Source organism: Mustelus asterias, chromosome 24 (genome assembly GCF_964213995.1).
Source record: "Mustelus asterias chromosome 24, sMusAst1.hap1.1, whole genome shotgun sequence".
NCBI lineage: Eukaryota > Metazoa > Chordata > Chondrichthyes > Carcharhiniformes > Triakidae > Mustelus > Mustelus asterias.
Window position 1 is genome coordinate 6,476,541 of NC_135824.1, and position 25,588 is coordinate 6,502,128.

The following is a 25,588-nucleotide window of genomic DNA, read 5'->3' on the forward strand; positions in this document are numbered from 1 at the left end:
AGTAGGGTAAATCCGTTGGGTTATGGGGATAGGCAGGAGTAAGATGCTCTGTTGGAGAGTCAGTGCAGACTCGATGGGCTGAATGGCCTCTTTCTGCACTGTAGGGATTCTATGATGCTCTCTACCATTTCTGATGTCTTACGAAGACCAAGAAGGGTGAACGTTCCTCCCAATGCAGTTATGTGTAATGTGTGCATGATCAATTAATGACAAGGGGTGCTAGAGGTGTGGAACTCTCTTCCACAAATGGCAGTTGATGCCAGATTAGTTGCTATCTTTAAATCTGAGATTGATAAATTTTTGTTAAGCAAAGGCATTAAGGGATATGGGCCAAAGACAGGTGTATAGAGTGAGGCCACAGATCACGGCACGGTGGCACAGTGGTTCGCACTGCTGCCTCACAATGCCAGGGACCCGGGTTTGATTCCTGGCTTGGATCTGTGTGGAGTTTGCACGTTCCCCCCATGTCTGCCTGGGTTTCCTCCAGATGCTCCGATTTCCTCCCACAGTCCAAAGATGTGCGGATTAGGTGGATTGGCCATGCCCCTAAGCGTCAGGGGGACTAGCTAGGGTAAATGCATGGGGTTATGGGGTTAGGGTCTGGGTGGGATTGTGCATTGGCCATGCTAAATTCTCCCTCAGTGTACCCAAACAGGTGCTGGAGTGTGGCGACTAGGGGATTTTCACAGTAACTTCATTGCAGTGTTAATGTAAGCCTACTTGTGACACTAATAAATAAATTTTAAATTTTAAAACTTTATCGCATTAAATGGTGGAACAGGCTCGATGGGCTGAATGGCCTACTCCTGTTCCTATGTTCCTGTGACTGAAAATTGATTTTTTAAAAATTAAATCTTGGCTGCAGATCTCAATAAAAACAATAATTTATATTGTACCCATCACATAACAGAACAACTCGATGTCGACAAAGAGTGAAGTAGACGATAAGTTAAGGAAAATGAACAAAGAAGTATATTTTCAGGAGAAAGGATCAAAGGTCACAAAGAGATTTGTCAGTTCATGATAGCTGAATGTTATGACCCTGATTGCGAAATCGGTGAAGGGGGAATGTACATTAGACAAGAGTTGAGAGAGAAAAGGGTAAAAGATTGGATTAAAGAACATACGAATTAGCAGCAGGAGAAATCCCATTTGACCCTTTGAGCATAGAATCCTTTCAGTGCAGGAGGAGGCCATTTGGCCCACCAAGCCTGCACCAACATCTATCCCACCCAGGCCCTATCCCCATAACCCTATGTATTTATCCTGCTAATCCCCCGACATGAAGGGGCAATTTATCATGGCCTATCAACCTAACTTGCACATCTTTGGAGTGTTGGGGGAAACTGGAGTACCCAGAAGAAACCCATGCAGACACGGGGAGAATGACATACACACTCCATACAGTCGCCCGAGGTCGGAATTGAACCCGGGTCCCTGGCGCTGTGGGGCTGCAGTGCTAACCATTGTGCTACCGTTACACCATTCAATAAAATCATGGCTGATCTGTTCGTGGCCACTTTCCTGCGTGCAGGCTATAACCCTGGACTTTCTCGTAGATCAAACATCTGCCTAACTCAAACTTGGATATATTCAAAGGATCAGAGAGAGATGGAGAGATGAGGGCAGTGTGAGCCCATGAATTTCAGGGCAACAAGGATTATGAATTCAGGGGATTAGGGAGCTCGCAGAGACAAGGGGAGGCATGTATTATGGACTTTGTGTGGCCTGGGAATTCATATTAAGCCTATTTTTGCAATCAACACAGGTTCCAACAGAATGAACCCACGGCGACCAAGATAGAAATGAAACATTTACATTAATGGGGAGATGGTGGCATAGTGAGTAACACCACTGAACTAGTAATCCAGGAACCCAGTTTAATGCTCTGGGAATTGAGTTCAAATCCCACCATGCCATCTGGTGGAATTTAAATTTAATTAATGAAAATAACCTGGAATTGAAAGCTAGATTCAGCAATGGTGATTATGAAACTATCATTGAAAAAAATCCATCTGGTTCCCTAGGGGCAGCACCGTGGCACAGTGGTTAGCACTGCTGCCTCACAACGCCAGGGACCTGGATTCGATTCCCGGCTTGGGTCACTGTCTGTGTGGAGTTTGCACGTTCTCCCCGTGTCTGCGTGGGTTTCCTCCAGGTGTTCCGGTTTCCTCCCACAGTCTAAAAGGCGTGCTGGTTAGGGTGCATTGACCCGAGTGTGGCAACTAGGGGAATTTCACAGTAACTTCATTGCAGTGTTAGCCTTACTTGTGACTAATAAATGAACTTTAACTTTAAACTTTAATGCCCTTTGGGGAAGAGAATCTACCTTCCTTACCTGGTCTGCCCTACATGTGACTCCAGACCCACAGCAATGTGATTGACTCATTACCACCCTCTGCATATGGCCACTCAGTCCAAGGGAGTTGGGGATGGACTGGATATATGGCATATATTCCCACTCAGTCCAAGGGAGTTAGGGATGGACAACAAATCCTGCCTTGCCGGTGACGTCCACATCACATGAAAGAATAAAAAGGTTAGGGAGAAATAACCGAACTGAAATCTTCCGGGAGTATTCTCTTTATTTAGAAAAAATGGCAATAGTCAGAATCTTGGAGATAAAAATGATTGCGCAGTTACATTAATAAAAGGAAGAGTGGGCAAGAGAGAGCATTCATCTCAAAGCCACACAGTGGCCAAGATTGAGGTCACCTGTGTAGATTGCCTTTCACATTGCACAACAGTGGTGAGTAATGGCTTTACAAAAGGCCAAAGATGTCCATTCTTTGATACATCAAATCTTTCTTCTGTCCATTTAAAGAAAGCCTTTTGCTTTTGCGAAGTCTTAATCATGGAGCGGGGGAGGACACACTGAGGCACAACGTGGATTTTTTTTTCAAATTCATCTGTAACCCTGATTAGATCTGAAATGCAATAAAGTAGTCACTTTAACTCCCTTAAAAGCGGTCCATTACAGTTCTTTGAATTTACATTTAGAAATTTGATCAAATAACCTGCCCGCTGAGGTCTTGACCACTTTGTTTAGATGTTCCCCTGCGCACATCTCCAGTATTTATTGAAACTGCCTCCAGTCAGGCAAAGAGTTGTCTGTGTGATAGATCTTGCATGATTATGAAGCATGCTAAGGGCCTAGATGTCTCTCACTTTCATCTGAGCACTTTGTTGGAATATTAGAGCCATTATTTAAGATAGACACTGAGAAAGTCAGTGGGAAAACCAGGAGAAACTTCTTTACCCAGAGTGTGGTGAGAATGTAGACTTTGCTACCACAAGGACTAGTTTGAGATCACTAGTATAAATACATTTATGCATGGATTTTCCCCTCAATTCCTCAGGTGGGTGTTCAGCAAGTAAGAAAACAAATGGTTCAGAATCTAGGTTGATGTAATCACATGCGTGACGTTAAGCCAAATCTCCACCTGTACAACCAATTGCAAATACTGCTTCAGGAGTCAGTGTTGGAGGGGTGAATGGAGGCATTATGGCTTTGCCCCGCGCCCACTTGTCCTGAAGGTAGTTGACTTTGTTCTTCTCAAATGACAAAATCCCTCAATGACAGGGGCATCTCTATTTGGGTCTGTCCAAAGGTTGTTTTTCCCACGTATTACAATCCAGCTTGCAATCTCTGAGGTTGGCTTTCTGAACATCTAAGTTTGAGATGATCTGCGATGCAAGTTCCTGCGCTCAGCTGGCTGTAGAGGGGAAATCTAAGGGGAAGCTGGATGAATCATGAGAGCGAAAGGCCAGAAGGATATGCTTTGTCCCTATGCAAACACCCCCATCCCCCATAGGGCCAGCTGTTGCTTGTTCCTCAGTTTTGCTTTCACTGAGCATTGACCTTTGTTTCATTATTAATACATTCTGCTATCTTACCTTTATGCCACCATCAACATCTTCATTAGTCCTTAATGTTACCATTAACACTCCCAGAGGCACAGTGGTTAGCACTGCTGTCTCACAGCGCCGGGGACCTAGGTTCAATTCTGGCCTCTGCTGACTGTGTGAAATTTGCACATTCTCCCCGTGTGTGCGTGGGTTTCCTCCGGGTGCTCCGGTTTCCTCCCACACTCCAAAGATGTGTAGCTTAGGTTGATTGGCCATGCTAAATTGCCCTTAGTATCAGGGGGATTAGTCGGTTAAATATGTGGGGCTACGGGGATAGGGCCTGAGTCGGATTGCTGTCGGTGTAGGCTTGATGGGCTGAATGGCCTCCTTCTGCACTGGAGGATTCAATGGGTTGTAACCATGACTTATTTATTCATCTTTCCTTAGCCCCAATCTATCCCTGACATTCTAAGCTGCCCCACCTCCTCCACCCCTCTCTCCAACCATAAAATCCATTACATTTCTATCTCTCCTAAGTTCTGAAGGAGTCATTCAGACTTGATGCATTAACTTTGCTTCTCTCCCCACAGATGCTGCCAGACCTGCTGAGTTTATCCAGCATTTCCGTTTTTGTTTAAGAAGGGTATGCTGATAGGATGAGATGACGTAGGATGAGAGGAGGTTTGTGTGAAGCATTAACACCAGTCCTCCCAGTTGACCACATTCCCCAGGTAAAGATGTTTCTCCAGAATTCCCCCTTGGGTTTATTGGCGACCATCACGCATTTATATGCCTTCCTTTTGGTCGCCCTATAAGCTACAGTCCAAAATGATGGGAAGATGGGGGAAAAGGATAGAAAAGCCATAAGTAATCTGAATGATTTGACTGCAGTTACTGCAGTCTTAATTATTTGGGATTCAAACATGTCTAGGCACAATTGGAATGAAGAAGTTGCCTTGTTGAGGCTTGACAGAGTCGCTTTACACAGTAGCTAAAACATATTTTTCAACAAATGGCAGCCTGAGAATTTTAGCAAGATACACAGCAGAAGCCAGAATTCAAATATTACCACCCGCCAATTTAAACTTAAAACACTAGAAATACATTGCGGACTAGCTAGTTCTTTTTGGTTGTCTGTTTTGTACATAGACCAGAGCAGGGATAGGTCTGAAAGGGATAAGTATTTTCAGGTGGACATAAGCCATGACCAGCGAGTCTTTAACCTTTACTGCATGTTATTTAAAGTTACAATTTAATGCTTTACTTATTAGTGCCACAAGTAGGCTTACATTAACACTGCAGTGAAGTTACTGTGAAAATCCCCTAGTCGTCACACCCCAGCACCTGGTCGAGTACACTGAGGGAGAATTTTAGCATGGCCTAATCAGCACGTCTTTTGGACTGTGGGAGGAAACCAGAGCACCCGGGGGAAACCCACGCAGACAAGGGAAAAACGTGAAGACTCCACACAGACAGTGACCCAAGCCAGGAATCGAACCCGGGTCCCTGGTGCTGTGAGGCAGCAGTGCTAACCACTGTGCCACCGTGCCACCCATTACAAAAGTATCCTCTGATTCCTGCAATATTGACCCAGTTCCCATAACCCTTTCCCAATGTCACGAGACAAGTACGGAAGTGACTCTGATGCACATATCTTGAAATATTAGAAAATCCTTCAAATACAATATGGAAACAAAGTACTGCAGATGATGGAAATCTGATAACATGGGGGGGAAAAAAGATGGAAATACTCAACAGGTCAGGCAGCATCCGTGGAGAGGGAATTATGGGTGGCATAGTGGTTAGCCCTGCTGCCTGGGACCAGGGTTCAATTCTGGCCTTGGGTCATTGTCGGTGTGGTGTTTGCATGTTCTCCCCATGTCTGCATGCGTTTCCTCCGGGTGTTCAGGTTTCCTCCCACACTCCAAAGATGTGCAGATTAAGTGTATTGACCATGTTAAATTGCCCCTTAGTGTCCAAAGATGTGTAGGTTAGGAGAATTAGCAGGGTGAATATGTGGGGTTACAGGGATAGGGCTTGGGTGGGATGCTCTGATGACGGGTCAGTGCAGGCCCAATGGGCCAAATGGCTTCCTTCTGTCTGTAGGAATCCTATGATTCTATGAGTATGATTGGTTACGTGGACCATCAAATAGCTGTAATTTGTGGAAACCATTAGAACTAATGGCCGGGATTTTTTCTCTAACTGGCGTTTCCTGGAACGGCTCACTTGTCTGAAGCCAGAGACTTTGGCCGGAACTCAGGTATTTTACATGGATTTGTAGTTGGCAATCAACCTGTTTGGCCACATTATCATAGAATCCCTACAGTGCGGAAGGAGGCCATTTGGCCCATCAAGTCTGCACTGACACGCCAACAGAGCATCTTACCCAGGCCCACCCCTGCCCTTTCCCCACATATTTACCCCATTAATCCTCCTCACTGCATATCGTGCGACATGAAGGGGCAATTTAGCATTGCCATTCCACCTAACCTGCAGATCGTTGGACACAGCCATCAAGTCCTGGGATTGGACTTGAACCCAGAGCTGCTGGCTCAGAGGTAGGGACACTACTCACTGGACCACAAAATTTCCCCCACATGGAAGATAGCCAGCGGAATTTTCTTGCCATTCACGTGGGTGGGATTGTCTGGTCCCGCTGCAGTGCACGGAGGTTTGGCTGAGCAGGACGTGAACTGTTGGAAAATTCTGGCCAACAATTAATTAAATTGTCAGTGGTCCAGACATAGCTATTGCTGCCCAAGATAAACCAACCACTTAAGGCACAATAACTGACAACTCTGAAATTGTTCAATCCATGCAAAGGGATAATGGTCCATCGCTTTCCAGGCAATCTAATTGAGTGTCCATTTTAAACCTGGGAGCTTTAAGGGGAGGGATCAGTATTCTGGATCATACACCTCCATAAAATCTCAGGTGGAAATGGATTTTCCCTGATTTACCTCATAGAGTCCTACATTGCAGAAGGAGGCCATTCGGCCCATCGTGTCTGCACCAACCACAATCTCACTCAGACCCTATTGCTATAACCCCATGCATTTACCCTCGCTAATCCCCCGACACTAAGGGTCAACTTATCATGGCCAATCCACCTAACCCGCACATCTTTGGACTGTGGGAGGAAACCGGAGCATCCGGAGGAAACCCTCGCAGACACTGGGAGAAGATGCAAACTCCTCACAGATAGTCTCCCAAGCCGGGAATCGAACCTGGGTCCCTGGTGCTGTGAGGCAGCAGTGCTAACCACTGTGCCACCGTACCACCCCTCAGGAAGGCCTCTCTTAAATTTGGACACCAAAATGGCAGAAATGCCATTACATCCCCAAAGAGCTGGAGGGAATTACTGGAATTCCCTATGAGAAAAATGATGGTTTGGAAAACTATTCCAAACAGAATAATGTAAGTATTATGGGCTTGCCAGAATACAGTAAGTCAGAGCTGCTGCTTTTTTGTTAGTTATATCCAGATGATGTCCCAGCAGGAAGCTCTGTATGGACTCGGGGACCTGCTGAGATGAGGCTGGACTATCTAAATCGCATCGTTGCATTGATCTCTGGTGTTTTTGGACAGGTTTGAATGACAGTCTGAGTAGAACGAGAGTAAGGAACTTTTTCAATGCAGTGGTAACCCGTGGCAACCCATTTGAAGGAACCACAGAAATATCTTAAATCCCTGGAGCTTTTCTCAGATGTTAAAACCAATGCCACAAGTACACCATCTCGAAACCCAAATCTCCAAGCACTCATAACTCATTCCTGCTCATGCACATGTTCCAAATCCAGCTGGATTCTAATGCAGCAATAACTTCTCAGCCAAGAAACGTTACACTCGGAGTTAAGTGTGCAATGAAATTGGCCATTGCATTCTTGACATTTTATTCTGAAATGTAATTCAATCAAAATCAACAACTTGCATTTACACAAGTCACAAAATGTCTCAAAATGGGCAGCACGGTGGCACAGTGGTTAACACTGCTGCATCACTACGCCAGGGATGCGGGTTCGATTCTCAGCTTGGGTCACTGGCTGTGTGGAGTTTGCATTTTCTCCCCGTGTCTGCCTGGGTTTCCTCCAGGTGCTCTAGTTTCCTCCCACAGTCCAAAGACGTGCAGGTTAGTTGATTGGCCATGACAAATCACCCCTTAGTGTCCAAAGATGTGGGGGTTAGGGGGATTAGCGGGGTAAGTACGTAGGGTTACAGCGATAGGGCCTGGGAAAGATGCTCTGTTGGAAAGTCGCATCAGACTCGATGGGCCGAATGGCCTCCTTTTGCACTGTAGAGATTCTATGAAAATACTTCACAGGATGAGCAAGAATAGAAGAGAAGTTAAGACTATTTCTATTTATTCATTCATTATAGGATTCACACATCTCTGTCCAGACCAGCATTTATTGCCCAATGGAAGGTATGCACCGCTGTGTTAAAGTTGGGTTCAACTCCCATCCTGGAGGCTTGAGTACAGCATCCAGGCTGACACATCAGTGCAGTGCTGAGGGAGTGCTGCACCAGCTGTGATGCCATTGTTTTAACTGGAGTACTGCTTTGGGCTGCAGTAGGCTGTTGCATTTGGTGTTCGGTGACTGAGGGAATTTAAGGTTCAAATTAAGGGTCTCACCTGCAATTCTATGAACAGTTTTGGTCCCCTTTTCTAAAGAAAGGTATACTGGCATTGGAAGCAGTTCAGAGAAGGTTCACTAGGTTGACCCCAAGTATGGAGGGATTTTCTTATGATTTCTATTCATTCGGGGACAAGGGCGTCGCTGGCTGGCCAGCATTTATTGCCCATCCCTAGTTGCCCAAGGGCATTTCAGAGTCAATGACATTGCTGTGGCTGGAGTTACATGTAGACCAGACCAGGTAAGGACAGCAGATTTCCTTCCCTAAAGAACATTAGTGAACCAGATGGGTTTTCCGACAATCAGCAATGGTTTCGAAGTCATCAGAAGATTCTTAACTCCAGATATTTTTTATTGAATTCAAATTCCACCAACTGCTGTGGCGGGATTCGAACCCGGGTCCCCAGAACATTAGCTGAGTTTCTGGATTAATAGTCTAGTGATAATACTACTAGGCTATCACCTACCCAAATAAGGAGAGGTTAAGAAGGTTGGGCCTGTACACATTGGAGTTCAGAAGAATGAGAGGCGACCTTAGTAAGACATATATGATTCTCAGGGGTCTTGACAGGGTCGGTGCTGAGAGGTTGTTTCCCCTTGTGGGAGAGTCCAGGACCAGAGGGCATAATCTCAGAATCAGGGGTCATTCATTGAAGACAGAGATGAGGAGGAATTTCTTCTCTCAGAGGGCTGGAGAGGCTAGGTCGCTAAGTATGTTAAAGGCTGAGTCAGACAGATTTTTAACCAATATGGGAGTCAAGGGCTATAGGGATAAGGCGGGAAGTGGAGTTGAGGATTATCACATTGGATTATTTATGGGCAGCACGGTGGCACAGTGGTTAGCACTGCTGCCTCACAACGCCAGGGACCTGAGTTCAACTCTGGGCTCAGGTCACTGTCTATGTGGAGTTTGCATGTTCTCCCCGTGTCTGCGTGGGTTTCCTCCGGGTGCTCCGGTTTCCTCCCACGTCTGAAAGACGTGCTGGCCATGTTAAATTCTCCCTCAGTGTACCTGAACAGGCGCCGGAGTGGAGTAACTAGAGGATTTTCACAGTAACTTCATTGCACTGTTAATGCAAGCCTACTTGTGACACGAATAAGTAACTTTAATGAATTAACAGTGAAAATTGATATGAAAAATGATATGATATGGCTGCAGGGTGATCAAAGCTGGGAAGAGTACTCAAGAGTACTCAATATTTAGAAGGGTCAGGCAAAAAGGAAAAAGAGGTGGAGTGGCATTGTTAGTTAAGGATGAAATCTGTGTGCAATAGGGAGAAAGGATGTTGGCTCAGAAAATCTAGATGTAGAGAGAGCTTGAGTGGAGCTAAGAAGCAACAAGGGGTGGAAACCATTGGTGGGAAATGTCTATAGGCCTCCAACACTATTGGTAAGGTAGGGGATGGCAGTAAACAAGAAATTAGAGCTGCCAGAGTAGTCATGGGTGACTCAAACCTACAAATAGATTGGGCAAACCAAATTATCACTAATACTATGGTGGATGAATTCCTAGAGTGTGTACGAGATGATTTTTTGGACCAGTATGTCAAGGAACCAACTAGGATACATGGTACCCTAGATTTGGTATTATGCAATGAGAAGGGGTTCATTAATAGTCTTGTGCAAGGTACTGATCATAACATACTAGCATTCTCCATTAGGATGGAAAGTTGCGAAGGTATGAGGTGTGAGTTGGCTAAGAGAGATGGGGAACTTCATTAAAAGGCATGATGGTGGATAGACAATGGCTAATATTTCACAATTCAACAGTTATACATCCCTTTCTGCCACAGAAACACAATAAGAAAAACGGCCCGACCATGGTGAACAAAATAAGTTACGGATAGTATTAGATCCAAAGAGGAGATCCAAACCAGCCTCCCATCCATTGACTCTGTCTACACTTCCCGCTGCCTTGGAAAAGCCAGCATATTTAAGGACACCACGCACCCCGGACATTCTCTCTTCCACCTTCTTCCGTCGGGAAAAAGATACAAAAGTCTGAGGTCACATACCAACTCAAGGACAGCTTCTTCCCTGCTGCTGTCAGACTTTTGAATGGACCTACCTCGCATTAAGTTGATCTTTCTCTACACCCTAGCTATGACTGTAATACTACATTCTGCACTCTCTCGTTTCCTTCTCAATGAACGGTATGTTTTCTCTGTATAGCGCGCAAGAAACAATACTTTTCACTGTATGTTCATACATGTGACAATAATAAATCAAATCAAATCATGTAAAGTTACTAGAAAAAGTAGCAAGCCTCAAGGTTGGGAGCAGTTCAGAATTCAGTGAAGGAGGACCAAGAGATTGTTTAAATTGAAAAAAATATAGTGTGAGATTAAACTTGAAAGTACATAAAGGCGAACTGTAAAAGCTTTTGAAGTGACTACACTTCAAAAAGTACTTAACTGATGCTTTAAGACATCAGGTGTTTGCAAAAAGTGTTATAAAAATGCAAGTCTTTCTCTCTTTTGCTGAACCAACACAATTAAAGAAATGCTCATGCCCAGTTTATCATTTGTTTGTGGGATTTTGCTGTGCACATTTTGGCTGCTGTGCTTCCTACCTTACAGTAAGAATAAACCTGTTGGACTTTAACCTGGTGTTGTGAGACTTCTTACTGTGCTTACCCCAGTCCAAAGCCGGCATCTCCACATCATGGCTTCCTACTTTACAACAGTGACTACACTTCAAACAGAACTTTGTTGGTTGTAAAGCAATTTGGGGTGCCTTGAGATTACAGGATGCTATACAAATGCAAGTCTTTATTTCTACACACGAAACAAGCTGTTGTTGAGATCGTGCACTGAGGAAGGCCATTTGCCCCTTGGTGTGTCCACTCTTTGAAAGTGTTGTTCAATTGGTCTCACTTCCCACCCTTGCCTCATTGCCCTGCACATTTTTCCCCTTCATGTATCTATCCAATTCCTTTTTGAACGTTACCGTCGAAACTGCTTCTGCCACCTTTGCAAATCGCGCATTCCAGTTCACCGTGCAAAAATAAGAAAATTGTCTTCATTTAGCCTGATTCTTTTGCCAATTAGTTTAATTCGGTGTCCCCTGGGCCAGAGGTTTTGGATGGTGGAGTTTCCTTTCCCGCCATCCTAGGAATTGGCAGCAAATACATACCCATCGACGCAGCCTGCTCCGCAATCATTTCATGTTCCACGGACCATCAGATAGCTGGCAATAGGACTGCCACCAATCATTCGGCAGGAAGTCCCGTCTCTGAGAGCTACCAGTCAATCTGATTGGCCGGTAGCTCTTTAGTCCCAGTGGCCCCAAAAACTACAGTGGACAAGACTGGGTCCGTAAGCGATTCACAGAGCCCAATAAAAATAAAGTAAAGTGAAGTTTATTTGATTTGATTTGATTTATTATTGTCACATGTATTAGCATACAGTGAAACGTATTGTTTCTTGCGTGCTATACAGACAAAGCATACCATTCATAGAGAAGGAAAGGAGAGAGTGCAGAATGAAGTATTACAGTCATAGCTAGGGTGTAGAGAAAGATCAGCTTAATGCAAGGTAAGTCCATTCAAAAGTCTGACAGCAGCAGGGAAAAAGCTGTTCTTGAGTCGGTTGGTACGTGACCTCAGACTTTTGTATCTTTTTCCCGACGGAAGAAGGTGGAAGAGAGAATGTCCGGGGTGCGTGGTGTCCTTAATTATGCTGGCTGCTTTGCCAAAGCAGCAGGAAGTGTAGACAGAGTCAATGGATGGGAGGCTGGTTTGCATTATGGATTGGGCTACATTCACAACCTTTTGTAGTTCTTTGTGGTCTTGGACGGGGGTTTATTTATTAGTCAAAAGTAGGCTTACATTAACACTGCAATGAAGTTATTGTGAAAATCCCGTCGTCGCCACACTCCGGCGCCTGTTCGGGTACACTGAAGACGAATTTAGCATGGCCAATGCACCTAACCAGCACGCCTTTTGGACTGTGGGAGGAAACCGGAACACCCGGAGGAAACCCACGCAGACACGGGAAAAACATGCAAACTTCACGCAGGCAGTGACCTAAGTCAGGAATCGAACCCGGGTCCCTGGTGCTGTGAGACTGCAGTGCAAACCACTGTGCCACCGTGCCACCAGAAGGCCTCAGCACGAGGTAGGTTTTGGGCTCTCGGGCTAGGGGAGTAGAAGGTACCTGCAAAGGCCAGGCCATTTGGGGCTGGTGGGGTGGGGGGCAGATGTTCAAACGAGGCCTCAGAGCAGAGAAGGATAAGAATGGAGGCACCCCCAACCCACCTACTCAAAGTCTTAACACGCTTACTTTTCCGGTTTTCTCCCCCGACCATGAACTCCTCCTGTCAGCCTGAAAATTGAGACTGGGCAGAGAATGGCCTCCAAGTGGCCATTAATTTGTCACAAGGATCTCGATTGGAGCAAGCCTGGGGATGGTGGCGGGCACGTCACTGGCCTAGGCTCCATCTGTCCCACCATAATATTGCGGAGAGGTCAGGGCGGGCGAGAGTCCAGTGGCAAGGCAATGGGAAGAATTTTACAGCCACACATAGACCCGTCCACCCCCGGCCTACAAACCCGCCAGCGGGGTTGAAAAATGAAAAATTTTGCTCCTGGCTATTGACCCTTCTGCCACCGGGCACTGTCTCTCCTTATTTATTTTGTTGAAGATCTCGTGATTTTTAACACCGCTATTAAATCTTCCCTTATCTTTTCTTAATTGGTGGAGCGGAACGGCGGCACAATGGCGAGCACTGCTGCCTCACAGCACCAGGGACCCGGGTTCGATTCCCGACTTGGGTCACTGTCTGTGCGGAGTCTGCACGTTCTCCCTGTGTCTGCGTGGGTTTCCTCCGGGGGCTCTGGTTTTCTCCCTCAGTCCAAAGATGTGCGGATTAGGTGGATTGGCCAGGCTAAATTGCCCCTTAGTGTCAGGGGGACTAGCTAGGGTAAATGCATGGGGTTACGCATGCTCCGGTTTCCGTCCACAGTCTGAAAGAGATGCATTGGCCATGCTACATTCTCCCTCAGTGTACCCGAACAGGCGCTAGAAGTGGCAACTGGGGGATGTTCACAGTAACTGCATTGCAGTGTTAATATAAGCCAACTTGTGACACTAATAAATACATTTTAAACTTTAAAACTTATGGGGGTGGGACCTGAGTGGGATTGTGGTCGGTGCAGACTCGATTGGCCGAATGGCCTCCTTCTGCACTGTCGGATTCTATGATTCTTATCCTTCTCTGCTCTGAGGTCAACAAACCCAGCTTTTCCAGTCCCATGTCTCTGGTATTAGGTTAGAATATCTCCTCTGCATGGCATTGACGCACTTGTTGCAATACCATCCAGTACTAGACTGCATACTTCAGGTTAAACAAGGATAACAAAAAGTCTGAAATTCAAATCAATAGAGATTTATTTCATCTCTACTTTCTGCTGTTTCTCAAGAGAAAAGAGTCTCAGCAAAGCAAACATCACTGCTCAATCAATGATCTCCTCGCCCACACTTTCGCTATTCCTGGTGTGCACCCAGTTTGATCTCGGCCCTGGCAAAATATCACGGCGCTAATTTTGTCCCTGGAGTTCCGTCTACAGAAAATCAAACGCAGAGCTAACCATCAGCTATGGATCCAGACGTGCCCAGGCCAGGAGCTGGGATCAGAGAAAGGCTGTGGGCAAATCCATTAACAACCCAAGCACATATTTGTGGTCCTAATCAGACACCAGGCTGAGAAACATCGCAGCTTCTTGCAGTTCCTTCCTGCTGCAACTTGTTATGCTAACATCAAGATACCAAACAAAACTATCAGTCACAGAAGAGCATTGAATTAGTCGATGGATTGGCATTCAAATCATAGAATCATAGAATCACTACAGTGCAGAAGGAGGCCATTCAGCCCATCATGCCTGCACCAACAACAATCCAACTCAGGCCCTATCCCCGTAACCCCAGGTATTTAACCTGCTAGTCCCCCTGATGCTAAGAGGCAATTTAGCATGGCCAATCAACCTAACCCACACATCTTTGGACTGTGGGAGGAAACCCACGCAGACATGGGGAGACCATGCAAACTCCACACAGTCAGACATCTGAGGCTGGAATTGAACCCGGGTCCCTGGTGCTGGGAGGCAGCAGTGCTACACCACATTTAATTGGGTTAGGGTACACCTGAATATACTAGCCTTTCAAATCTGTCACTACTGGGAATGTCATAGACAAGTGTTGGGCAACACACGGCCCAGGGGCCACATACGGCCCACCCACTAGCCTCGGTTGCCTATCACTGTCATAAACACTGGATGAGATTTGCTTCATGAGCTTTCATTTTGGCCAGTGGATTAATCTAGGCCGCCACTGTACTGATCTGAGGGTCACATCTGCCAAATGCACTGGTCCAACCTCAGTCTTAATGTAACCCACCTCAGTCTGACTGGCCGCAGGGTGCAGTGATAACCACACAGGAATTCTTCAAAGCTCCCTCTGCAGTTCACATTTAATATTTAACAATTGTGGTGGATATGTCTGCCTTATCTTCATATTTAAAAGAAAGAATCTGTATTTATATGACAACTTAACTATCTTAACTGATCTCACGACAGATCACCTACAGTTAATTACTTTGAAATGCAGTGACGGATTGTTACATCAGTGGATGCAGCAGCTATTCTGTGCACTGCATGATCCCACAAACAGCAATCAGATGCCTGGCATCTGTTGAGAGGGGGGAATGTTGGCCAGGAGAGCTCATTATCCTTGTTCCAATAGTGCCAGGAGATCTTCTATTGTCACCTGGATACATGGACAGTCTCTCCATTTAATCAAAAGGATAGCATCTCCGACGGTGCAGCACTCCTTCTTTATGGCACTGGAATAAGAGGAATTCTTGCATTTATATAGCACCTTATTGCACCATTGAAATATCTTGCTGGCTTACAGAGTGCAGTGATTGTTCTTTCAAAAACTTAATACCATTTAGTGTCAACAACATCTACCAAGCAGCAATGAGATGAAAGGGCTCCAATATTTATAAAGTTATATTTTGATGGTGGTAGCAGGGTGGGAGTAGCAATATTGGGAGAACTCACTCCTCTTCTTCAGAGTCTTGAGATGTTTAACATTTAAGCAGAGATGATTTAATCTGAGGTGTTTCCAGATTTAGCGTTATTGATTTAGGTGTTATTGTTCGAGCCTCTTTAAAGCAAAAACTTTTAGGGTCACAGCACAAAAAGAGACCCTTCGGCCCATCATGTCCATGCTGACCATCAAGCACTTATCTGTTCTAATCCCATTTTCCATAGCCTTGTGTGTTTTGGCATTTCAAGTGCTCATCGAAGTGCATCTTAAATGTTGTGAGGGTTCCCGCCTCTACCACCCTTTCAGACAGTGAGTTCCAGATTCCCACCCACTCTGGGTGACAAAGTTTCTCCCCAAATCCCCTCTGAATCTCCTGCCCCTTACCTTAAATCTATGTCCCCTGGTTATTGACTCCTTTACTAAGGGGAAATTTTCTTCCTATCTACCTTATATATCCCCCTCATAATTTTGTACACCTCAATCAGGTCCTACCTCTCTGCCATCTCTGCTCTAAGGAAAACAACCCAAACCTAACCAGCCTCTCTCATAGCTGAAACTCTCCAGCCCAGGCAACATCCTGGTGAATCTCCTCTGCACTGTCTAGTGCAATCACATCCTTGCTCTAGTGTGGTGACCCAGAACTGCACACAGTACTCTAGCTGTGGCCTAACAAACATTTAATATGTCATAACCTCCCTGCTCTTCTATCCTATGCCTCGGCTAATAAAGGCCAGTATCCCATATGACTTCCTAACCACTTTATCCACCTGTCCTTCAGGGATCTTTGGACATGCACTCCAAGGTCCCTCTCTGGTCCTCTTTACTTCCAAATGTCCTACCGTTCATTATGTATTCCCATTCCTTGTTACATTTAATTAATTTTATCATAGAATCCCTGTAGTGCAGAAGAGGTCATTTGGCCCATCGAGTCTGCACCGACTCTGACAGAGTATCTTACCCAAGTCCTCTCCCCTGCACTATAGAAATCATAGAAACCCTACAGTGTAGAAAGAGGCCATTCGGCCCATCGAGTCTACACCGACCACAATCCCACCCAGGCCCTACACCCATATCCCTACATATTTTACCCACTAATCCCTCTAACCTACCCATCTCGACACTAAGGGGCAATTTTAGCACGGCCAATCAACCTAACCCGCACATCTTTGGACTGTGGGAGGAAACCGGAGCACCCGGAGGAAACCCACGCAGACACGAGGAGAATGTGCAAACTCCACACAGTCAGTGACCCAAGCCGGGAATCGAACCCAGGTCCCTGGAGCTGTGAAGCAGCAGTGCTAACCACTGTGCTACCGTGCCGCCCGTAACTCCACACATTTCCCATGGCTAATCCATCTAACCTTAGGTTACTGAAGGGCAATTTACCCTGGCCAATCCACCTAACCTGCACATCTTTGGACTGTGGGAGGAAACCGGAGCACCCGGAGGAAACCCACTTTAATAATAAGGGGCATCTCACAACCAATCTGATTGGTTAACCAGAAGAAGAGAGTAATTTCTGCAGATGCGTCATCTGTCAGATAGCAACTTGAGAAAGTCAGCTAAACTCTGGGGGTATTAGCCCAGCTCCCTCTTGGGGGAATGGGACCCCCAGTCTCTTAACCCAGAATTGAGAATGTTATTGCATTGATCCAAACTTGGCAAGCATCCATATTGTATTAAACTTGGGATTGGGCACAGCTAAACAGAGATGTCAGTTTAAAATAGATTGCATCACCGTAATGTCATCACACTGGGCTGTGAATGCTGCAGAAGATCTTCATTGGGAGAAAGAAAGGCGAAGGAAGAAGGCGGCACAGTGGTTAGCACTGCTGCCTCACAACACCAGGGACCTGGGTTCAATTCCAGCCTCGGATCACTGACTGTGTGGAGTTTGACATTCTCCCTGTGGCTATGTGGGTTTCCTCCGGGTGCTCCGGTTTCCTCCCACAGTCCAGAGATGTGTGGGTTAGGTTGATTGGCCAGGCTGAATTGCCGCTAGTGTCAGGGGATTAGCAGGGTAAATATGTGAGGTTATGGGAATAGGGCCTGGGTGGGATCATGGTCAGTGCAGACTCAGTGGGCTGAATGGCCACCTTCTGCACTGTAGGGATTCTATGATCCCAGCCAATTGTTTTTCTTACATAAAAGATGTGCAGGTTGGGTTGACTGGCCATGTTAAATTGACCCTTGGGGGGGATTTTCCAGGCATTCTTGCCCCAAAACTGGAAAATCCTGCCTGAGGTCAACGGACCTTTCCATGGTCCGCCCATCACCCACTATGACTCCCATGATGGGTGGAATGGGAAAATTCACCCATAGTGTCAGAGGAACTACCAGGGTAAATATGTGGGGTTATGGGGATGGAGTCTGGGTGGGGTTGTTGTCAGTGCAGGCTAGATGGGCCAAATGGCCTCCTTTTTTATTTATTAGTGTCACAAGTAGGCTTACATTAACACTTCAATGAAGTTACTGTGAAAATCCCCTAGTGGTTATCACTGCCCGCTCACAGCGCCAGGGATCTGGGTTTGATTCCCAGCTTGAGTCACTGTCTGTGTGGAGTTTGCACGTTCTCCCCATGTCTGCGTGGGTTTCCTCCGGGTGCTCCGGTTTCCTCCCACAGTCCAAAGATGTGCAGGTTAGGTTGATTGGCCATGGTAAAATTGACCTTAGTGTCAGGGGGATTAACAGGGTAAATAAGTGGGATTGTGGTCGGTGCAGACTTGATGGGGCGAATGGCTTCCTTCTGCACTGTAGGGATTGTATGATCTATTCTATGATCTAGTCGCCACACTCTGGCGCCTGTTCAGGTACACTGAGAGAGAATTTAGCATGGCCAATGCACTTAACTGGCATGTCTTTCGGACTGTGGGAGGAAACCGGAGCACCCGGAGGAAACCCACACAGACACGGGGAGAACGGGAGAATGAAACGGTGACTCACGTGGGAAATTGAACCCCGGGTCCCTGGTGCTGTGAGGCAGCAGTGCTAACCACCGTGCTGCACTGCAGGGATTCTATGTAGATCAGCTTTTGCCCAGCATGGGAGTGAAAACACAGTTGCATTTCTTTTGGGGAGGTGTGCAGTTTGATTTGAGATTGTAATATTGGGGCTGGGTTAAGTGAGGAGCTTTCCTAGCCTTTGCTGTGATTGGTGTTGGGAGGCAGTGGGAGTTTGGGGGGAGTGGGTCTGGCCAATGACACTTTTCTCTCTCTCTCTCCCTCTCTGCCTGTCTGTGGCGCTCACAGCACTGGCTGCTCTCAAACTACCGGCTTGTAAAATCATTTACATGAGAGGCAGACTTGAAGAAAGCTGATCTGAGTGGGGAGCCGGATCACTGCCAGGGACAACCCCCCTCCCCTCCCCAGGCGGAGTAATCTCAACAGCAAGAGAAAGAGAGAAGAGGGAGTGCAAAAAAAAACTTTTCTTAAAAAAAGGAAAAGTTTTTTTTTGTATGTGTTGTTGTTGCATAAAAGCCCCAAGCGAGAGGGGGAGAGGTGCCACACCAAGTGCAAAGCAGAGGCACTCAATTGAGGGAGCGGAGGGTTATTGAGATCTCACCCCCACCCCCTCCTCAGCAAGAGGTGTTGTGCGGCTGGCGCCCCAAGTCAAGTTGAGGAGCAGAAAAGTTTGGAGAAAGTTTTAAAAAGTTTTTTTTCTCTCAGGAAGGGGAACCTCGGTCGGTGTTTTTTTTTAAAGTTGTGTTTCTTTGTGTTTTCTTCACCACCCCCCCCCCTCTCCTTCTTGTATTTAAAGACGGCAGCCGGGAGTTGGGGAGGGGAGAGAGAGAGAGAGAGAAAAAACATGTCTTCGATCTTGCCTTTCACTCCCCCGATTGTCAAACGCCTCCTGGGTTGGAAGAAGGGAGAGCAGAACGGCCAGGAGGAGAAATGGTGCGAGAAAGCCGTGAAGAGTCTGGTGAAAAAGCTGAAGAAAACCGGCCAGTTGGACGAGTTGGAAAAGGCAATCACCACACAGAGTATTAACACCAAATGCATAACCATCCCCAGGTAACATGGTGCATTTTCTTCTTAAAACTCTCAAAAGTTGTTTTTTTTTTCTGAGCTGAAATGTGTCTAGATTAACAATCCTTTTATTCTTAAAGATTATTTTGTTTTTAAAAAAAAAATCAAGGTGAATTCTAGTTTTCCTTTTAAGAAAACCCAAATTTCATTTGAAGTTTTTGATGTCTCCCTTTTGGGTTGATTGATTGATTTTGGGGTTTTTTTGGATGTGTAGAGTTAGGGGTTCCAGGGAGGTCCACCTGTGTTCATCATGAGGGTTTTTATTGTCTGTGGGCAAGTGCCCCTGTTTGGTATGTTGTATGACAGTTGCTGTTAAATGCACCCAGAGAACGCAGGATAACAGCTTGTGTCACAGAGAGAGTTAGTTACAGAGAAATGCATTGAGAGGGCTGTCAATTCACTACCAGTTTGATTGTGATATGTGTGTGTGTGTAGCGATATGTTCTATCTATCAGTGGGGTGGAGCTCTGAATTTTTTGACACATTCTCTTGGGGGTGGTGGTGAGTTACAGTTTACTCGAGTCCCACTTGCTGTGGCAATGCACACACTTCTACATGCATGTTGTAGCCAGGAGTGATGGGGGAAGCTCCAGTGTCCTTTGCATCACATGGGCTGACCAGGAATCTCTCCCACCCTTACCACCTGCCATAGGCGTGTGTTGGAAAGATTTTGCAGGTTGATACTCGACCTGTTATGAACGTACCTTCCTTGGCCATCAAATCCTGGGGTGGTACTCGAACCGGGGGTTTCTGGCTTCCAGCCCTCTAAGTATTAGTACACTCCTGGGGGCTCCCTTGGCCTGCCTCCTGGGAGGCTGTGCCATCCAGCAAAGGCACAACAGTGTCCCTGATGGAGGAAACATTTTTTTTATTACTGCAACAGCAGCATTAGCAAGACAGTTCAACAATCTGTAGACTAGGTAATTGGGTCACTATTTGTGGAGAGAGGGAACATGGATCTGGATGGTCTGATTTTTGTGGATCGCTGGGATGATCATTGCGAACCCTGTGACGGTTGTGCACCCAGTTTGGCATCCAATGCTGTAATAGAGTAACACACGTGGCGCAGTCAGAATGCAACCAGACTGGCAATGAAACAGTCATCAATTAACCCTATTCTGTTACTCATACTGAGGAACTGGTCAACTGAACTCTTGTGCACCTGTACAGGATCAGAGATGTTTTGATCTCAAAGAGTAAACAATTTGCAATGTGTTTGTGTTTAGATTTTGGTCAGTTTCTGCTTTGTCATTAAGCTGCTGTTAACAGTGTGAGTGCAGGCGGAATCCAGTATCGGGACCCACTCTCACTTTGCAGCTTGGTGGCATTAGACTTGGAGGAGTCTGGCTCCACTTTTACCTGGAGTTAACTTGACACTCAATTTGCATGCACCAGTTTAGTGTCTGCACCAAGCTGAAACTAACGCTCCAGTTAGTGTAAATACATGTGAAAATGCTTTGAGGTTAACTTACTCAGTTAATAGTAGGGCATTGGGGAGGGTGGTAGAACAAAGAGGAACGGTGGAACAGTGGTTAGCACTGCTGGCTCACAGCGTCAGGGACCCGGGTTCAATTCTGGCCTCGGGTGACTGTCGGTGTGGAGTTTGCACGTTCTCCCCATGTCTGCATGGGTTTCTTCTGGGTGCTCTGGTTTCCTCCCACAGTCCAAAGATGTATGGGTTAGGTTGATTGGCCATGCTAAATTGACCCTAGTGTGAGGGGGATTAGCAGGGTAAATAAGTGGGGATATGGGAATAGGGCCTGGCTGGGATTATGGTCGGTGCAGATTCGATTGGGCCGAAAGGCTTCCTTGTGCACTGTAGGGATTCGGTGATCTAGGGGTGCAGGTTCGTAGCTCCTTGAAAGTGGAGTCACAGGTGGACAGAGTGGTGAAGAAGGCATTCAGCATGATTGGTTTCATTGGTCCGAGCATTGAATACAGGAGTTGGGAAGTCTTGTTGAAGTTGTACAAGATATTGATAAGGCCACACTTAGAATACTGTGTACAGTTCTGGTCACCCTATTATAGAAAGGATATTATTAAACTAGAAAGGATGCAGAAAATATTTACTAGGATGCTACTGGGACTTGGTGGTTTGAGTTATAAGGAGAGGCTGGATAGACTGGGACTTTTTTCCCTGGAGCGTAGGAGGCTTAGGGGTGACCTTATAGAGGTCTATAAAATAATGAGGGGCATAGATCAGTTAGATAGTCAACATCTTTTCCCAACGTTGGGGAGTCTAAAACTAGAGCGCATAGGTTAAAGGGGGAGAGATACAAAGAGGGGCAGAGGGTGGTGAGTGTCTGGAATGTGAGGTAGTAGTAGAGGTGGGAACAATGTTGTCTTTTAAAAAGCATTTAGACAGTTACATGGGTAAGATGGGTATAGAGGGATATGGGCTAAACGTGGGCAATTGGGACTCGCTTAATGATAAAAATTGGGTGGCCTGGACAAGTTGGGCTGAAGGGCCTGTTTCCATGCTGTAAACCTCTTACTCTGAGAGAGGGATAGGAGCAGTTAATCTGGCATTGCTGTATCTTGTTAAATGGTACAATTCAATGTTCTTTGTTTCTGGGGAGTTTTATCACTTTTATTTTGAAACATTGCCTTTGCTGTCTCACTGCGTGCCTCAATGCAGGATGAGTGATGGGAAAGTGTGGCATGTAAGTGGACAGAGTAATATCTAACTGACCTGAGCATGTTGACTCTTGTCAATTGTACCATGACCAGGTGCAGAAATCTGTGTAATCGCCTGGATTTTAGATTTCCTAATAATCAATACATGTGCTTGGATCACTTTCTGTTAGGATAAGATTACTGTGGATAGTTTGGGGCTTTTCTTTGGGCCCTGTTTAGATACAAGTCAGTTCTGATCCCAGGGAAATGCACACAGAAAGTGATTTTACTCCTGATTTCCTTACCTATTCTCTTAGCTGACCTGTGCTGAGTTACAGGTGCTTTTTACTTATTTCAGTGGGTATGAGTGTTGCTGGCTCGGGCAGTATTTATTGACCATCCCTAATTGTCCTTAAAACGTGGTGGTGAGCTGCCGCCTTAAACCATTAACAGTGCGTGTGGTGTAGGGCAGAAGTTCCAAGATTTTGACCCAGTTGACCCAGCAACAATGAAAGACCGGTAATATCGTTCCAAATCAGAATGATCTGTGGCTTGGAGTGGAACTTGCAGATGGTGGTAAATGGGTGTTTAGAACAATTGATGATGGCTAGACTAGCTTTATATTTCAGACTTATTAACTGAATTTAAATTCCACCAGCTCTTGTGGTGGGATTTGAACCCATGTCCCCAGTGTATTAAACTGAGGTCTGGATTACTAATCCAGCAATGTTACCGCTACACCACCATCTCTGTCTAAATCAATTGTGCATTAAAGTTTATTTTTTAGTGTCACAAGTAGGCTTACATTAACACTGCAATGAAGTTACTGTGAAAATCCTCTAGTCGCCACACTCCGGCACCTGTTCAAATACACTGAGGGAGAATTTAGCATGGTCAATGCACCTAATCAGCACGTCGTTTGGACCGTGGGAGGAAACGGGAGCACCTGGAGGAAACCCACACAGACACGGGAAGAATGTGCAGACTCCACACAGACAGTGACCTGAGCTGGGAGTCAAATCTGGGTCCCTGGCGCTGTGAGGCAGCAGTGCTGATGCCTGTGCCACTGTAGGCAAACCATCTTAAATTTAGTTTAGAATTCAAACATCTACCTTGGTGAGATTCGAATCTGGAACCCCAGAGCATTGCTCTAGGTTTTTGGTTTACCAGTTTGATGACCATTAGGCCACACGGGAACCAAACGCATGGAACTGGTTGGTGGTTTACAAACAGACAGCAGTGGCAAGAAGGTCAACTGTTGTGTGCAAGAGAACCCGTTGGCCAGCACGGGGACTGAAACCATGGCCTTTTATCAGCATCACACTCTAACCACCTGAGCTAACCGGCCATTACAAAGAGCAGTTTGAATTACCAGGTAGTGACGGAAGTCAGCATGAGGTTGCATGCCAAAACATGGGATTGAACCAGACACCTTTTAGATTTTCAGTCTAATGCTCTCCCAACTGGACTATTTTATCTGATGGAATTCCCGTGCATCTGTGTCCTGAAAATCTGGTTGAGGTTGTGGAGTTTGGAAGGTGCTGTTGAAGGAGCCTTGTTGAGTTGTTACAGTGCATTTTGTAGATGGTACACATGGTTGCCACAGTGCGTTGGAGAGAGTGAATGTTTAAGGTGGTCTGTGGTCACCAATCAAGCGGGCAGCTTTGTCCTGGATGGTGTTGATCTTCTTTTGAGTGTTTATGGAGTGGACTCATCCAGGTAAATAGAGAATATTCCATCAGAGTCTGGACTTGAGCCGTGTAGTTGGTGGACAGGCTTTAGAGAGTCAGGAATTATTCATTTTCCACAGGATTTCCAGTCTCTGACCTGCTCTCGTAGCCGCAGTATTTGTATGGCTAGCCCAGTTCAAGTTCTAGTTGGTGCTAATGTCCAGGATGTTGATAGTGTTGGTTGCATTTTGTACCCAATCCAAATGGTCATTCTGCGTATATCAAGATAATCAGTGGACAGGGTAGCTGGAGAGAAACTATTTTTGCTGACTGGGGAATACAGGACTCAGACATGGTCAAACAATTAGAGCCAAATCTTTCTGGAGTGAAATTATAAGACGGGTCTTCATAGAATCTATGGCAGAGGCCTTTCGGCCCAAACCGGTCCATGCCAACCAAAAAGCCCATCTAAGCTAACCCCATTTGCCTGCATTTGGTCCATATCCCTCTAAACCTTTCCTATCCATGTATTTGTCCAAATGCCTTTTAAATGTTGTCAATGTCCCTGCCTCAACCACTTCCTCCGGCAGCTCAGTCCACATACATACCCCCTCTGTGCAAAAAAAAGTTGCTTCTCGGGTTCCCAGTAATTTTCATGGACGAAAAGAAATTGGTTTAGGTTGGAGGGTCACAGTTTTTTTTTTAACTGGTCGGTGCAACATCGTGGGCCGAAGGGCCTGTTCTGCGCTGTAATGTTCTATGTTCTATGTTCTAATTCTTTCCCTCTTAACTTAAACCTATCATATAAAGGGGGAGATGGTGGTGTGGTGGTAATGTCACTGGACTAGTGATCCAGAGGCCCAGGCTAATGTCTCTGCTCAGCGACTCTGCGCTGATAGCCAAGTTCCGCACACATGAGGACAGCCTCAACCGGGATCTTAGGTTCATGTCACACTATCTGTAACCCCCATGACTTGCCTGGACTTGCAAAATCTCACTAACTGTCCTGTCTGGAGACAATACACATCTCTTTAACCTGTGCTTAACGCTCTCTCCACTCACATTGTCTGTACCTTTAAGACTTGATTACCTGTAAAGACTCGCATTCCAACCATTATTTTGTAAATTGAGTTTGTGTCTTTATATGCCCTGTTTGTGAACAGAACTCCCACTTACCTGACGAAGGAGCAGCGAGCGTTCTGAAAGCTAGTGGCTTTTGCTACCAAATAAACCTGTTGGACTTTAACCTGGTGTTATATAGAACATAGAAAAAATACAGCACAAACAGGCCCTTCGGCCCACAAGCTGCGCCGGTCATGTCCCTACCTACCTAGGCTTATATATAGGCTTCCCTATAACCCTCCATCCTACTCAGTCCCATGTACTCATCCAGAAGTCTCTTAAAAGACCCTATCGAGTTTGCCTTCACCACCACTGACGGCAGCTGATTCCACTCGCCCACCACCCTCTGAGTGAAAAACTTACCCCTGACATCTCCTCTGTACCTACTCCCCAGCACCTTAAACCTGTGTCCTCTCGTAGCAGCCATTTCAGCCCTGGGAAGAAGCCTCCGAGAATCCACCCGATCTATACCTCTCAACATCTTGTACACCTCTATCAGGTCACCTCTCATCCTTCGTCTCTCAGACTTCTTACTGAATTGGTTATCCATGCCTCTGTGAAGTGCTATCGGATGCTTTACTGTGGTGAAGACAGAAAAAAACAAAGGGGTGCTGCTTTTG

General features: G+C 46.0%; 1 protein-coding gene across 2 annotated transcripts in view; it reads left to right on the forward strand.

The window, feature by feature from the left end:
- The first annotated feature begins 18,874 nt into the window (after nt 1-18,874).
- LOC144511178 (mothers against decapentaplegic homolog 3) overlaps nt 18,875-25,588 on the forward strand; it is a 125,824-nt gene continuing 119,110 nt past the window's right edge. For both annotated transcript variants that reach the window (XR_013500756.1, XM_078241236.1), the window contains exon 1: nt 18,875-19,545. Coding sequence is in view for 1 of the 2 variants with exons in the window: in XM_078241236.1 (XP_078097362.1) it covers nt 19,340-19,545 (206 nt within the window). In the remaining variant the exon portion in view is untranslated. The remainder of the gene's footprint in view (nt 19,546-25,588) is intronic.